The sequence below is a fragment of the Corythoichthys intestinalis genome, chromosome 16 (genome assembly GCF_030265065.1).
Source record: "Corythoichthys intestinalis isolate RoL2023-P3 chromosome 16, ASM3026506v1, whole genome shotgun sequence".
NCBI classification, from domain to species: domain Eukaryota; kingdom Metazoa; phylum Chordata; class Actinopteri; order Syngnathiformes; family Syngnathidae; genus Corythoichthys; species Corythoichthys intestinalis.
In genome coordinates, this window is record NC_080410.1 from 7,113,743 (window position 1) to 7,127,262 (window position 13,520).

General features: G+C 41.0%; 1 protein-coding gene across 1 annotated transcript in view; it reads left to right on the forward strand.

Annotated features, from left to right (window-relative positions):
- Nucleotides 1-13,520, forward strand: part of slc6a16a (solute carrier family 6 member 16a) — a 66,466-nt gene that overhangs the window by 50,044 nt on the left and 2,902 nt on the right. The window contains exon 11 of the mRNA XM_057817598.1: nt 2,169-2,331. Coding sequence (XP_057673581.1) covers nt 2,169-2,331 — 163 coding nt within the window. The remainder of the gene's footprint in view (nt 1-2,168; nt 2,332-13,520) is intronic.

The following is a 13,520-nucleotide window of genomic DNA, read 5'->3' on the forward strand; positions in this document are numbered from 1 at the left end:
TGCGCTGCTCTTATCGGCGACATTGGGATTCTCACGGCACATTTTGTACCGCATTTCCGTGCGAGCATCATTTGCTTCTAGCCACGGTACCACCTGTTGCCACTTTTCAGCAAAAGTCCTTTTTTTCGGTAGCTCCGGTGACGTCTCTGTCGTCTGTCTGTCTTTTGACGGGGGTGGGGGAACACGGAAGTAATTACTCAGTGTGGCCTGCCTCTTCGACATTTTGCGAAGTTATTTTCTCGTGTCCGCCGCAAATGCAGTGGTTAGCCATCGGTACGCAAATGCGTATGGAAGCCGTTGAGGGCCAGCGCGTTTCTCTACGTCCAGTACGCATGCGCGCATGCCTACCACTTATGTGCACCCCTGTCTATAACCCATGCTAAATCATGTTTTTTTCTCATGGAACCTGCATGTGCTGACTTGCATCCATATTTTTTTTGTTTTTTTTTTTCAAAAAGAAATGTCAAAATTCTAAATTAGTCTGAAAATCATGAAATTTTCGGTGTATCAAATGTGATACATTTGGCAATAAAGGGTTAAAGTGCCGCTGCCTTTTTGTGGGTAAATGAGGAGCAGCATTTCGTGTGTAAGCTACTTCATATGCTGGTTGCAGTACTGCTGAACAATTTATTAAGTTTGTGTGCGGGCCAGATGTTATTGATTTTATGACAGAGGCTGGGGGCCAGATGAAATTTGACCACGGGCCGCATTTGGCCCCTGGGCCAGACTTTGGACATGTCTGCTCTAAATGGCGTACCGCAAGCAACACGTCAATTCCGCTCATTAATATTAATGACATTAGCTACTGTTGCTAAGTAGGGACAAGCCACTGTTTGTCCCTAATAGGAAATGAATGTAAATCGTGTACGAAGGAGATGTTTACAGAGCTAAACCTACCAATTCTCTCCGAAAATGATGTGCCTGGTGCCAAATTGACTGGCAAAGATGTGGAAGAACATAAAAATGTTCAGTTAAAGAGATGGCTTTAGTGTCGAAGGCTGAAAGAGACGAAAAAAACGAGCCGACCTAAGCATAGCTTTAGCTTTTTTATCGACACGACTGACAATGACATCCTCCTGTTTCAACAAGCTATCCTTTACCATCAGCCCTGTCTTTCATATATATCCTCTGGTTGTCCTACGTCTCTTACCGTTCTTGGGGGTAATTTAGTTAGCTTTGTGTAGCGATCGCAAATGCTACTCAGTGACAGCCAACGAACACTTAATTTTTTCATTGATAACACATCTTAATCCTATAATTTATTTACACTTCCCCCTTACTAAAGTTGTTTATATATATATATATATATATATATATAACAGAAACGGTAACAGTGGCAGTCAGATACCATTGTAATTCTTTTCAGGTCATTCGTTGTCAGACAGAAGCAGTACGGCACAACGTTACGCTAAAAAAATAAGTTAATATAAAAATGGCTTACCTCTTTGTCCTCTGAAAGACCATGCCAACCCAACTTAATGTTTACTGCATATGAAACGGGAATGGATTCGCCGAGCTGGTGTCCGCGCAAGTTGATTCATTTTTTCCTCACGAGTTTTTGGTTTCCGAAAACGCATGAAGAAAACATCCTCATGTGTCGTAATGTCTAGAGTTGTTTCTACAAGTTCCAAAAAAGCAATGCGTGATCGGCATGTTCATTTTTGAAAGATTACCGGAGAAAAGTAGCACTAATTACGTTGGGTCTATGCGAGGGCGGGTCTATAATGTCCCACTTCGGCTTTACTTCCGCTTTACGATGCGACGTCACGGTCTAAAGATAGCCTGCGTGCGGTACGCCATTGTCTTTATATGTGAGTGTGTGCATGAATGGTTGTTCGTCTCCTTGTGCCCTTTGATTGGCTAAAAACCCATTCAGGGTGTACTCCGCCTACTGCCCGTAGTTAGCTGGGATAGGTTCCATCACCCCCGTGACCCCCGTGAAGATAAGCAGCTTGGAAGATGAAAGAATGAGTTGCCAAATCAACTGCTCATAATCACACTTTTGTCGTGATGAAAATCTGTTTATTTTAAAAATGATACCCAGTCACTTTTACTAAAGCTAAAATACTTTAATTTAATTTACAAAACAAGTGCATGACTCCATATTTTGTGCAGACATTGTTTACAAGATAATGAAAGTTTAGGTTGTATGTTTTTCTCCTCTGCAGGTTCTTGGATGATATTGAAGACATGCTCAAATGGCGCCCCCCGGTGGTGTACAAATATCTGTGGAAATACGTCTGCTTGTTGGCTATGATGGGACTTCTGGCTGCCAGTTTGTTGAGAATGGTCTTTAAAGGGCCCACATACACCGCCTGGAATGAAACCATGGTAAGAGAGTTTTAATTATTTATGAATTTACAATTATCTTACAATGTATGTTTACTCTTTCATTGCCACTGACCAGGGGCTGACTGGGGAGGAGGGGTATAGTTGCATTTGTGTCATTTAAAGACCGGCCCCATTCTTGGACAGTGTTGGAAGCCATCCAACCGGCAACACAAGTACCTGTACCTTAATGGAAAAAATAACAGCATTTGATGTTGTTTTGGACAAAAACACATATAGTAAACAATAACATGAGCCCTTAATGAACCTAGAGTAAAATCTTTACAACGGTGTAGTTATTTTAAAACATATAGTGATTTTAATGCAAACAGGTCATTGATACAATAAACTATTACATGGGTAAACCATTAGAGAACAGTAAACCTGATCAAAGTATGCATGTAAGACTTTTAATTCAAATTTTCTAAATATGGGTACAGTAAAAATGCATAGTTTTGAGTTTGTGAGTAGACAGAGAGAGCCACTGCTAATATTTACCAACCTTTGCCAGAATTTATTCAGAATTGTGGATTTACAGTACCCCTCCAATGAGAACTGTGACCTGTAACCAGATCAAAGGTCACATGTTGGACATTTAACTAATTTTTCTAAATATTGGTCAAGTAAAAATGCAGTTTTGAGTATGTGAACAGTCAGAGAGGCCCACTATTAAAATTCGAGAACCTTGGCCAGAATTTATTCAAAATTGTGGGTGTACAGCACCACAAAAATGAGAACTGTAAAGTGATCAAAGTATACATGTAGGACTTTTAATCTATCCATTCATTGATTCTCCAAGCCGTTTATCCTCATGAGGGTGACGGGGTGCTGGAGCCAATCCCAGCTAACTATGGGCAGTAGGCGGGGCACACCCTGAACCGGTTGCCAGCCAATTGCAGGGCACAAGGATACGGACAACCAGGACTTTTAATTCATTTTCTAAATATTGGCACAGCAAAATGTATAGTTTTGTGTATGGGAGTAGTCAGAGAGCAAGAGCGTAAGTTTGATCTCAATATTGGTAGGGACGATATAACTGAATAACCTGCATGTACACTTTTTGCTGGGGACAGGACATTAATAAGACCAAACAGATTGGGTGAACGGGGCCAGGGCTTCATTTCTCCCCAATATGAACCTAATTAATTGTAAGGCTAAATGATTAATGCAAAATACATCTGTATCGACTTATATATACTCTACTTATTTTCACACTGAAAATTTATAAAGTCTTTATCTAATAATTTTTCTCAAATCTAGTCGAATAAATATCTCCAATCTTGTTTTGAGTGTTAAAGGCTAGTTAACAAATGAATGTGTCAAGAAAAAAATGCTTTCAAATAACGTTTTGACTTTTGAACAATATCTATTCTTGAATTAAGAAGATTTGAGTTTTTTTTTTAATATGAAATAAACTTTTTCTCTAAAAATAAGTCTATTTTCAGCTAGCTACTTTTATTTTAAGAAATCTGAGTAAAATTTACTTGAAGTAATAATTTCACTTATTTTTTGTAGATTTACTCTGAAAAAAAGATTTTTTTTTTCCAGTTTAACCCTTTAACACCGAACGTGTCGGCAGCGACGCGTTTACGCATATCGTCTTTGAAGCTTCGTCACGCAGTAATTACATCACTCACGTGCTGCTGGTTGGTCTCGTTTGAAAGTGCGGAAGTTGATGTCCACACCAGTTTTTATTTGAAGTCAATCGGCTAAGAAAAACGGGAGATAATGTCATTTGAATTTTATAGTTTTATTGCACTCATAAATATACCTTAAAACGCTGCATGGACCATGTATCCATCTCCATATTGTCATCATTTCTTGTCCTTTTTCAAAAGCGACAGCTGCACAAAATACTACTTATCCCAAGAGTCGTTGTGATGTCAGGAAAGACGAACCGAATGTGATCATTTTTAATAAATTTCCGAGCGAGGCGCCAACTATTGAAAGGGAGGCATGCAAAGCAAGCAGCGGCCGGTGTCGTGCCGAAAAATGCACAACACCGGTTGGTTTGAGCGAGCGACTTTGAAACGTGCAGAATGAATCTAAAACTACATTTTGCACAAGCTAATGCATTATTTCATTAACTCAAGGAAGAAGATGAGTCGTATTTGTCGTTGTTTTCCTCTGATGAATCGGCGTCTCGGCGAGAAGTGACAGCAGCACGCTAAAGAGTAGGCTGTGTGACGTTGTGTGTGACGCAGCTCCGTGACCTGTTCAAGAAGAAGCTTTATTGAGTGCGCCCAGAAAAAAAAAAAAAAAAAAAACTTTATTGGGTCGCATGCCTGAACAATCCAAGAAATTGAACTACTTGTCAATATTTTGTAAAATACTTTTTTTCAATGTTATATATATTTTTTCTTCACTCTAATCTTTTCAATTTTTATGTAGATGTGTGTGCGAGAACTTTGATTGCACGTATATACTTTTGATAAGGTGATGGGTACAACACCTAACTTCACAAAGAGATATCTTCCAAACCCTTTTTGTGTTAGATGATATATGCACATTTTTTTCTCACTATTTTGCACACTATATAGCCTGTTTTGACAGGCTATATAACAGCAGGTATGGTCATAGGCCAAAAACGCCTATGACCATACCTGCTGTTTGTGTTGAATTGTCAAACATAAAACTATTCAATCTTATTTTTTTCTATTGAATGTTTATCCTAACAAGTTGAATAAATATTATCAAGCTTCAAAACGGTTGGTCGAGCATGTTTGGTTGTCAATGGGACGTCAACTTTACAAATTTTGAAAAAAGATTTTGGGATTTTTTTGTCTTTTTGGGTCCAAAATGTGGATTATAATTGGTCAGTGAAGAAAACAACAGTTTAGACATGAAGTTCAAGGTGTCCTGAAAAAAGGGACCCAATTTGGCCATTGTAAACAATTTTTTCTTTGAAATATAAAGGCAACATCAAATGCATGCAAATTCGGCCAAAATAGGCTTAGGTGTTAAAGGGTTAAAGGAGGTGGATTTTGCTGTGCATATGCATTGGTTCAGGTCGAGTCAAACCTTTGTTTTCAAAAACTACTAAAGAAAAACTTCCAGAATGAGTGTCTGGATTTTATAAGCAAATTTAAATACAAATTTTCTTAGCATACACAAGAAATACTAACTTGTTCATCATCTCTTAACTATCCAGGAAAGAAAAAAATAAGCTGCGCATGCGGGTAATGTTAAAAATGGCCGCGAATGCAGCGGTTCCAAAGTAAACACTACAAACTTTCGATAAAGAAAGGCATATTTACTCACGCTTGATCATGGACGGACATGTAGTAAAGTTCTCCTCAGACACATCCTGCCATGTGGCTGCCAACAACTCAACTCCATGCCGCTCTCTCACTGTTAACGTCTTCTCTGGGTCTTTAAGCATGTATTTATGCCATATTCATGTTGCACGTGTATGTTTACCATGCAACTTGTTTATTTAGCACCTTTGGATAACATTGCGAGTCCAACTGAGTGTAAAACAGTGCTTATCCACCACCACAAAAGTTTCGGGAGCAAAATATTATCAGGGTGAAAATTATGACAGAACACCAGCTGTGAACGCATGTGTGTAGGAAGGGGAGGGGTCAAGTCATCAGCCAATCAAACTTGCGTTTTAGAGGAAAAAATGGACTAGCACATTCAGCAAGGGAAAATGTGTCTGAAAAGTCTGAACATATTGAAAGTACTGTAATTCACTTAATAATGGTAGGGTTAATTCTATCCTTACAACATGGGAAGACAAGCTAAATCACCTATATAATTGGAGTCATTATGTAATGCAAATAAGGTTTCCGTCAAAGTTGGTGGGTTACAATTTGAGCGTCCTGAAAAGCTGGTAGTGTTACAGTGGGGCAAATAAGTCTTTAGTCAACCACCAATTGTGCAAGTTCTCCTACTTGAAAAGATTAGAGAGGCCTGTAATTGTCAACATGGGTAAACCTCAACCATGAAAGACAGAATGTGAAAAACAGAAAATCACATTGTTTGACTTTTAAAGAATTTATTTCCAAATTAGAATGGAAAATAAGTATTTGGTCACCTACAAACAAGCAAGATTTCTGGCTGTCAAAGAGGTCTAACTTCTTCTAACGAGGCTCCACTCGTTACCTGTATTAATGGCAGGACACCTGTCCACAACTTCAGTCAGTCACACTCCAAACTCCACTATGGCCAAGACCAGAGCTGTCGAAGGACACCAGAGGCAAAATTGTAGACCTGCACCAGGCTGGGAAGGCTGAACCTGCAATAGATAAAACACTTGGTGTAAAGAAATCAAGTGTGGGAGCAATTATTTGAAAATGGAAGACAAACAAGACCACTGATAATCTCCCTCGATCTGGGGCTCAATGCAAGCTCTGACACCGTGGCGTCAAAATGATAACAAGAACGGTGAGCAAAAATCCCAGAACCACACAGGGGGACCTAGTGAATGACCTACAGAGAGCTGAGACCACAGTAACAAAGGCTACTATCAGTAACACAATGCCTTGCCAGGGACTCAAATCCTGCACTGCCAGACATGTCCTCCTGCTGAAGAAATTACACGTCCAGGCCCGTCTGGGGTTCGTTAGAGAGCATTTGGATGATCCAGAAGAGGACTGGGAGAATGTGATATGGTAAGATGAAACCAAAATAGAACTTTCTGGTAGAAACACAGTGCTCGTGTTTAGAGGAGAAAGAATACTGAATTGGATCCGAAAAACACCATACCAATTGTGAAGCATGAGGGTGGAAACATCATGCTTTGGGCTGTTTTTCTGCAAAGGGACCAGGACGACTGATCTGTGTAAAGGAAAGAATGAATGGGGCCATGTATCAAGAGATTTTGAGTGAAAATCTCCTTCCATCAGCAAGGCCATTGAAGATGAGACGTGGCTGGGCCTTTCAGCATGACAATGATCCCAAACACACAGCCAGGGCAACAAATGAGTGGTTTCGTAAGAAGCATTTCAAGGTCCTGGAGTGGCCTAGCCAGTCTCCAGATCTCAACCACATAGAAAATCTGTGGAGGGAGTTGAAAGTCCGTGTTGCCCAACGACAGCCCCAAAACATCACTGCTCTAGAGGAGATCTGCATGGAGGAATGGGCCAAAATACCAGCAACAGTGTGTGAAAAGCTTGTGAAGAGTTACAGAAAACGTTTGGCCGCTGTTATTGCCAACAAAGGGTACATACATAACAAAGTATTGAGATGAACTTTTGGTATTGACCAAATACTTATTTTCCACCATGATTTGCAAATAAATTCTTTAAAAATCAAACAATGTGATTTACTGTTTTTTCCCCCCCACATTCTGTCTTTCATGGTTGAGGTTTACCCATGTTGACAATAACAGGCCTCTCTAATGTTTTCAAGTGGGAGAACTTGCACAATTAGTGGTTGACGAAATACTTATTTGCCCCACTGTATGTCGCTACTGTCCCTATGCAAACCTACGCCCTTGACAGAGAGGTCTACTACTAATACTCACCAACGTTGGCCAGACTTTTATTCAGATTTGTGGATTTACATTGCCACAAAAATGAGTACTGTAACCTACCATGGTTGTACTGAGTTCATTTTGTCTACAATTATGGATTAGTTGAATTGTTCTTTTATCCCAGACAATTGTGTTTGGTTGGTTTTAATTACCTGACATGTTTTGGCGATTACTTCCGCCTTCATCAAAGAATCCTTAGACCTTCACCAGTGACTCTCTGTTGAAGGCGGAAGTGTTCACCAAAACATGTCAGGTAATTAAAACAACCTAAAACAATTGTCTGGCATAAAAGAAAAAAAAATCAACTAATGTAACCTACCATCTACTAAGGGGAATCACTTAACATTGTACTGACTGACTTTTCTTGCTGCTTCGCTACTGTGCAGACGTCTCTCTGCTTTGCTCCTGCTTCTCAAGCTTCAATCATCTTTTTAATCATTTTTAAACACCTCTAAATTACTCAGGAGGTCTTGGAATTATCTTTTAATCATTTTTATATTCAAACAAAGGCTTTTTGAGCATTTTTGAGCCTTTTAAAGTGCTTTTTTGTCGTTACTGGAACACAAGTCTGCCTTATCGGAGCTGAGGAATTCGGCTAACGAAAGCTAAGTAGCAGCAACATGCCTCCCCTGTCAATGGATGATTACCACAAACTGCTCCAGAAGATAGCAGTACTGGAAACAAAAATCTACCGGCTTGAAGTGAATATGGAGGTAAACGGACAGCTCGGGAATGAAACCACTCTGCCGATCTCCCAAAACAGCGAGTGGGAGCGGACCCATAGAATGCAAACAAACACCATCGAGACTCAACGGGACCCTGGCAGAACCCAGCACTGGCAGATTTACGATGAAAAGGAATGGCCACCTCTGCAGAAGAATGCGTCATCTACTCCGGCACCAGAAGGAAAATTATCACAGATCAAGGCAACAACAAAGGCTCAAAGCAAAGTGCCTCAAGCTGCTGAAATTCTACTGGAAAATAGATTTACGCCACTCTCCGAGACTCCTGACCCAGGGAAAGTTGGAACACCCAGCTCGAAAGAGAGGTACGATGCTAATGCATGTGCTAGCAGGCTACAGAGAAAGCGACCCAATGGGCCCCGCACTCTGATAGTGGGCGACTTTGCTGTGAATGGGATGAAACACTTTTGTAGCAACAATACCAGAGTATGTTGTTTAAACAAAGCTACGGTGTCTGTTATCTCTGAACGTATCCTGAGCATTGCTGCTCAGCATCCAACAGCCACTAGTCTGATAATACACACAGGAGCCCTCGATATTGCGAAGCAAAAATCAGAGCTTTTAAAGCAAGACTTCACTGAACTGATAAACAAAGTCGGAACTTTAAATACTGAGGTGTTTTTCAGTGGACCCATACCCGCGCCCAGGCTGGGGGATGAAAGTTTCAGCAGAGTGATGATGCTTAACAAATGGCTCAAAGCAACATGCGCTGGACAATCGATGTACTTCATTGACAATTTCAACATATTTTCAGGGCGCAGGCACCTCTTTAAGAACGATGGCCTTCACCTAAATAAGTCAGGAGTGCGGTTACTAAGCAGCAGCATGTTTTATCTCTTGAGGCACAGACAGTCTGCTTATCTCGAGGAAAGGAGGCAAGCTGTCCCAAAACATCGGATAAACATGATGGCTGGGATGAGTGCTGAATCAGACAGTGTGCACGCAGGATCAATCTCTCCTCCAAAAATGGAGCCGATAGTCGCTGAAGGGGAAGTGACTAAGCTAGCCCCGCCAGGCTGTGACCAACCCTCCTCTGCTGAGGCTCCACTGCCTCAACGGAAGGAGACCCTGGTAGCAGGTGATCGACCCCCTTCAGACGAGACTCAAGAAGTGGCTCCATCAGCTCAACAGGAGGAGAACGACCCGACCGTGCAATCCTCTGCTGTCGAGGCCCCATCCAGCACCAAATCCTCGCACTCCAAGACGCCACCATGCCGCCGACTCCAGGCTAAGGCCCCATCCAGCCCCAAATCCTCACACTCCAAGACGCCACCACGCCGCAGACTCCAGGATAAGGCCCCATCCAGCACCAAATCCTCACACTCCAAGACGCCACCACTCCTCCGACTCAGTCAGGCTAAGGCCTCATCAAGGCCTAAATCCCCACAGTCCCGGAAGCCACCCCGCCGACGACTTAGTTTGGATGGAATAATGAGTCAACCTGATTGGGACTCCATGGGTCTAGATAGCAAGGTTAACCAGTCTCTTGATCTCCTCAAGTTCATGTCTTCGCTTCCACCCTGTACCTGCCACACCCGACAGGTGCCAGGGGAAGATGGCAACAAACCAACCAGCCTCCACTGGAATTCTCTCGGGGCAAAGCCAAAGCACTACAACTCTGGAACTACACGGTATTATCCTTCTATGGAGGGAGCCATGTTTGCGACACCAATATGATGTGCACCGGGTCCAGGCTGTGAAAACATTACAAAGACTTTTCTGTCCCAGCAAAAGCCGGGGCCTTATGGAGTACAGTATGTATGCTCAACAATCCCAGTGGTGATAAACAACAAAAAAAGGGCTAGACTGGTGAGAAATAAAAAACGTTCAATAAATTCTGCCAACCTGTTAAACATAGTGTGTCATTCCCAAAGCTCACCAGTGAATCCAGTCTGGCATCTCCAATTGGCTCTGCTAAATATTAGATCTTTAGCTGGCAAATCTTTCTTAATTAATGATTTTATCTGCAAACATAACCTTGACATGTTGTTCCTAACAGAAACTTGGTTAGATCAAGAGAAGAGTTCGACAGTTCTGATCGAGGCAACCCCCGCAAACTTCAATTTCTTTAGTGCGCCAAGAACCCATAAGAAGGGAGGTGGGGTTGCCAGTCGGATCAGGGACAGTTTTCAATGCACGAATATTTCATGTGGTCAGTTTGATTCCTTTGAGTATATTGTCATTCAGCTAAAAAGCCCTTGCAGAGCTGCCTTGGTAACAATTTACAGACCACCGAAGTATAACACAATGTTTTTTGATGACTTTACCAAAATACTGTCTTCCGTGTGCATGGACTTTGATTGTGTTGTTTTAGTGGGTGACTTTAACATTCATGTTGATAATCCTGAAGAAGGATGTGCTAGAGAGCTTTTAAATATTTTGGATACATTTGGTTTATCTCAGCATGTCACAGTTCCAACACATAACAGAGGGCACATACTGGACTTAATAATATCCAAAGGTCTTAACATCTCTGAGGTCACAGTGAATGATGTTGCTCTGTCTGATCACTACTGCATTATGTTTAAAATGACCACCCCTGTCCATCCTCTGAAAAGGGAAACAGAGTTTATTAGGAAGCGTTACATAAGTGATAACACATGTGCGTTATTCACACAGGCCTATGCCTCATTATTAACCCCTACAATAGCTCCAGTGGAAGAACTTGTAAATAGTTTCAGTTCCGGTGTGATGACTGTAATGGACACTATTGCCCCGATTAAGACAAAAACCTTGTCAAGAAAGAAGAGGTCACCCTGGAGAAATGCCATACTAGCTATAAAACAAAAGCAAGTTTGTAGACGAGCAGAACGCAGATGGCGAAAAAACAAACTCCTAGTTTTTTATGATATCTACAAAGAGAGTCTTCGCAAATACAACCAGGAACTGAAAAATGCTAGACAATCATATTTTTCAGAGATCATTAGTAGAAACACCCACAATACTCGCACACTATTTTCTGTTGTTGACAAACTGACAAACCCACAAGCATCAATACCTCAGGAATTGGCATCTGAGGTGTCCTGTAATAATTTCGCAGCATTTTTTACACACAAAGTACTAATGATTAGACAGACTGTGTGCAACTCCGGATTAACAAATCTTACACTAAATGCCTCCCAACATGTCCCCCACGTCAATCTTAGACAGTTTAGCCTCTTGGACTATGCCACTTTAACAGAAATTGTGTCGAAACTAAAGCCCACAACATGCTGCCTTGACATCCTTCCTTCAAACTTTTTCAAAACTGTTTTTCATTGCATAGCCCCAGACATACTTCAGATTATAAATACTTCCCTCCAAACAGGAGAGTTTCCTCAGACTTTAAAAACTGCAGTAATAAAACCTCTCCTAAAAAAACCTAATCTGGATGCCTCAACCATTAGTAATTACAGGCCAATATCAAATCTGACATTCCTGGGGAAAATTATCGAAAGGGTTGTGTTTGAACAGATCCAGACTTTTATGATCCAAAACAATCTTTTTGACTCATTTCAGTCTGGATTTCGGCCACAACACAGCACCGAGACCGTGCTTATCAAAGTCCTAAATGATATTCGTCGGAATACCGATGCAGGCAAATCATCTGTTCTGCTACTATTGGATCTCAGCGCCGCATTTGACACGGTTGATCACAACATACTACTCAGCAGATTGGAACAGTGGGTAGGGCTTACTGACACTATTCTTCAGTGGTTCACATCCTATTTACATGATAGGGATTTCTTTGTGTCAATCGGAAATTATCAGTCAGAACGAACCAAATTCACGTGTGGAGTCCCTCAAGGGTCAATTCTTGGACCACTCTTATTTAACATCTATATGCTTCCGTTAGCTCAGATAATGGAACAGTATGACATCTCCTATCACGCCTATGCAGATGACACACAACTGTACATTTCTGTGTCCCCACATGATTATAGTCCCTTAGTCTCCCTGAGTAAATGCATTCATCAAATCAATGAATGGATGTGCCAGAATTTTCTCCAGTTAAATGTGGAGAAAACAGAGGTGATCATTTTTGGGCCAAAAAAGGAAAGGTCAAAGATAAGCAGCCAACTTAGCACAATGTCACTTACAGCTACAAATCAAGTCAGAAACCTTGGCGTAATTATTGACTCAGACCTAAAATTTGATAGCCATCTAAAGTCCGTCACTAAATCCGCTTATTACCACCTAAAAAATATAACCAGAATTAAGGGGCTTCTGACTCAACAAGACATGGAAAAACTTATGCATGCATTCGTTTTCAGCAGATTGGACTACTGCAACGGTATATTTACAGGTCTTGATAAAAAATCAGTCAGGAAGCTGCAGCTAGTACAGAATGCTGCAGCCAGAGTCCTCACAAATACAAGGAAGCTGGACCACATTACACCGGTTTTGAAATCGCTACACTGGCTTCCAGTGAGTCAAAGGATAGACTATAAAATACTACTGCTCGTCTACAAAACACTTAATGGCCTTGGACCAAAATACATGCTTGACTTGTTAGATTCCTATGAGACATCTAGACCCTTAAGGTCGTCTGGAACGGGTCTTCTGCATGTTCCAAGAACAAGAACCAAGCAGGGTGAGGCAGCATTTAGTTATTATGCTCCTCACCTCTGGAACAAGTTACCCGAAGGTCTGAAGTATGCTCAAACCGTTAGCTCATTTAAATCAGGGCTAAAAACGCTTTTGTTTAGCACTGCATATCCATAACTGTCTATATATTTCAATCTACCTGCCTTCTATTCCTCTTGTGCTTATATTTCAATGATTATTATTAGTAGTAGTTTTTGCTTTATTTCTATTTTTGTTTTATTTTTATTTATTTATTTTTATTCTGTGATTAAATGCAATCTTTTGTCTTGGTTTTTACGTTGTGTTGATTTAAATGTGATTTTTATGGTTTTCATGTGATGTAAAGCACTTTGAATTGCCTTGTGTTGAATTGTGCTATATAAATAAATTTGCCTTGCCTTGCC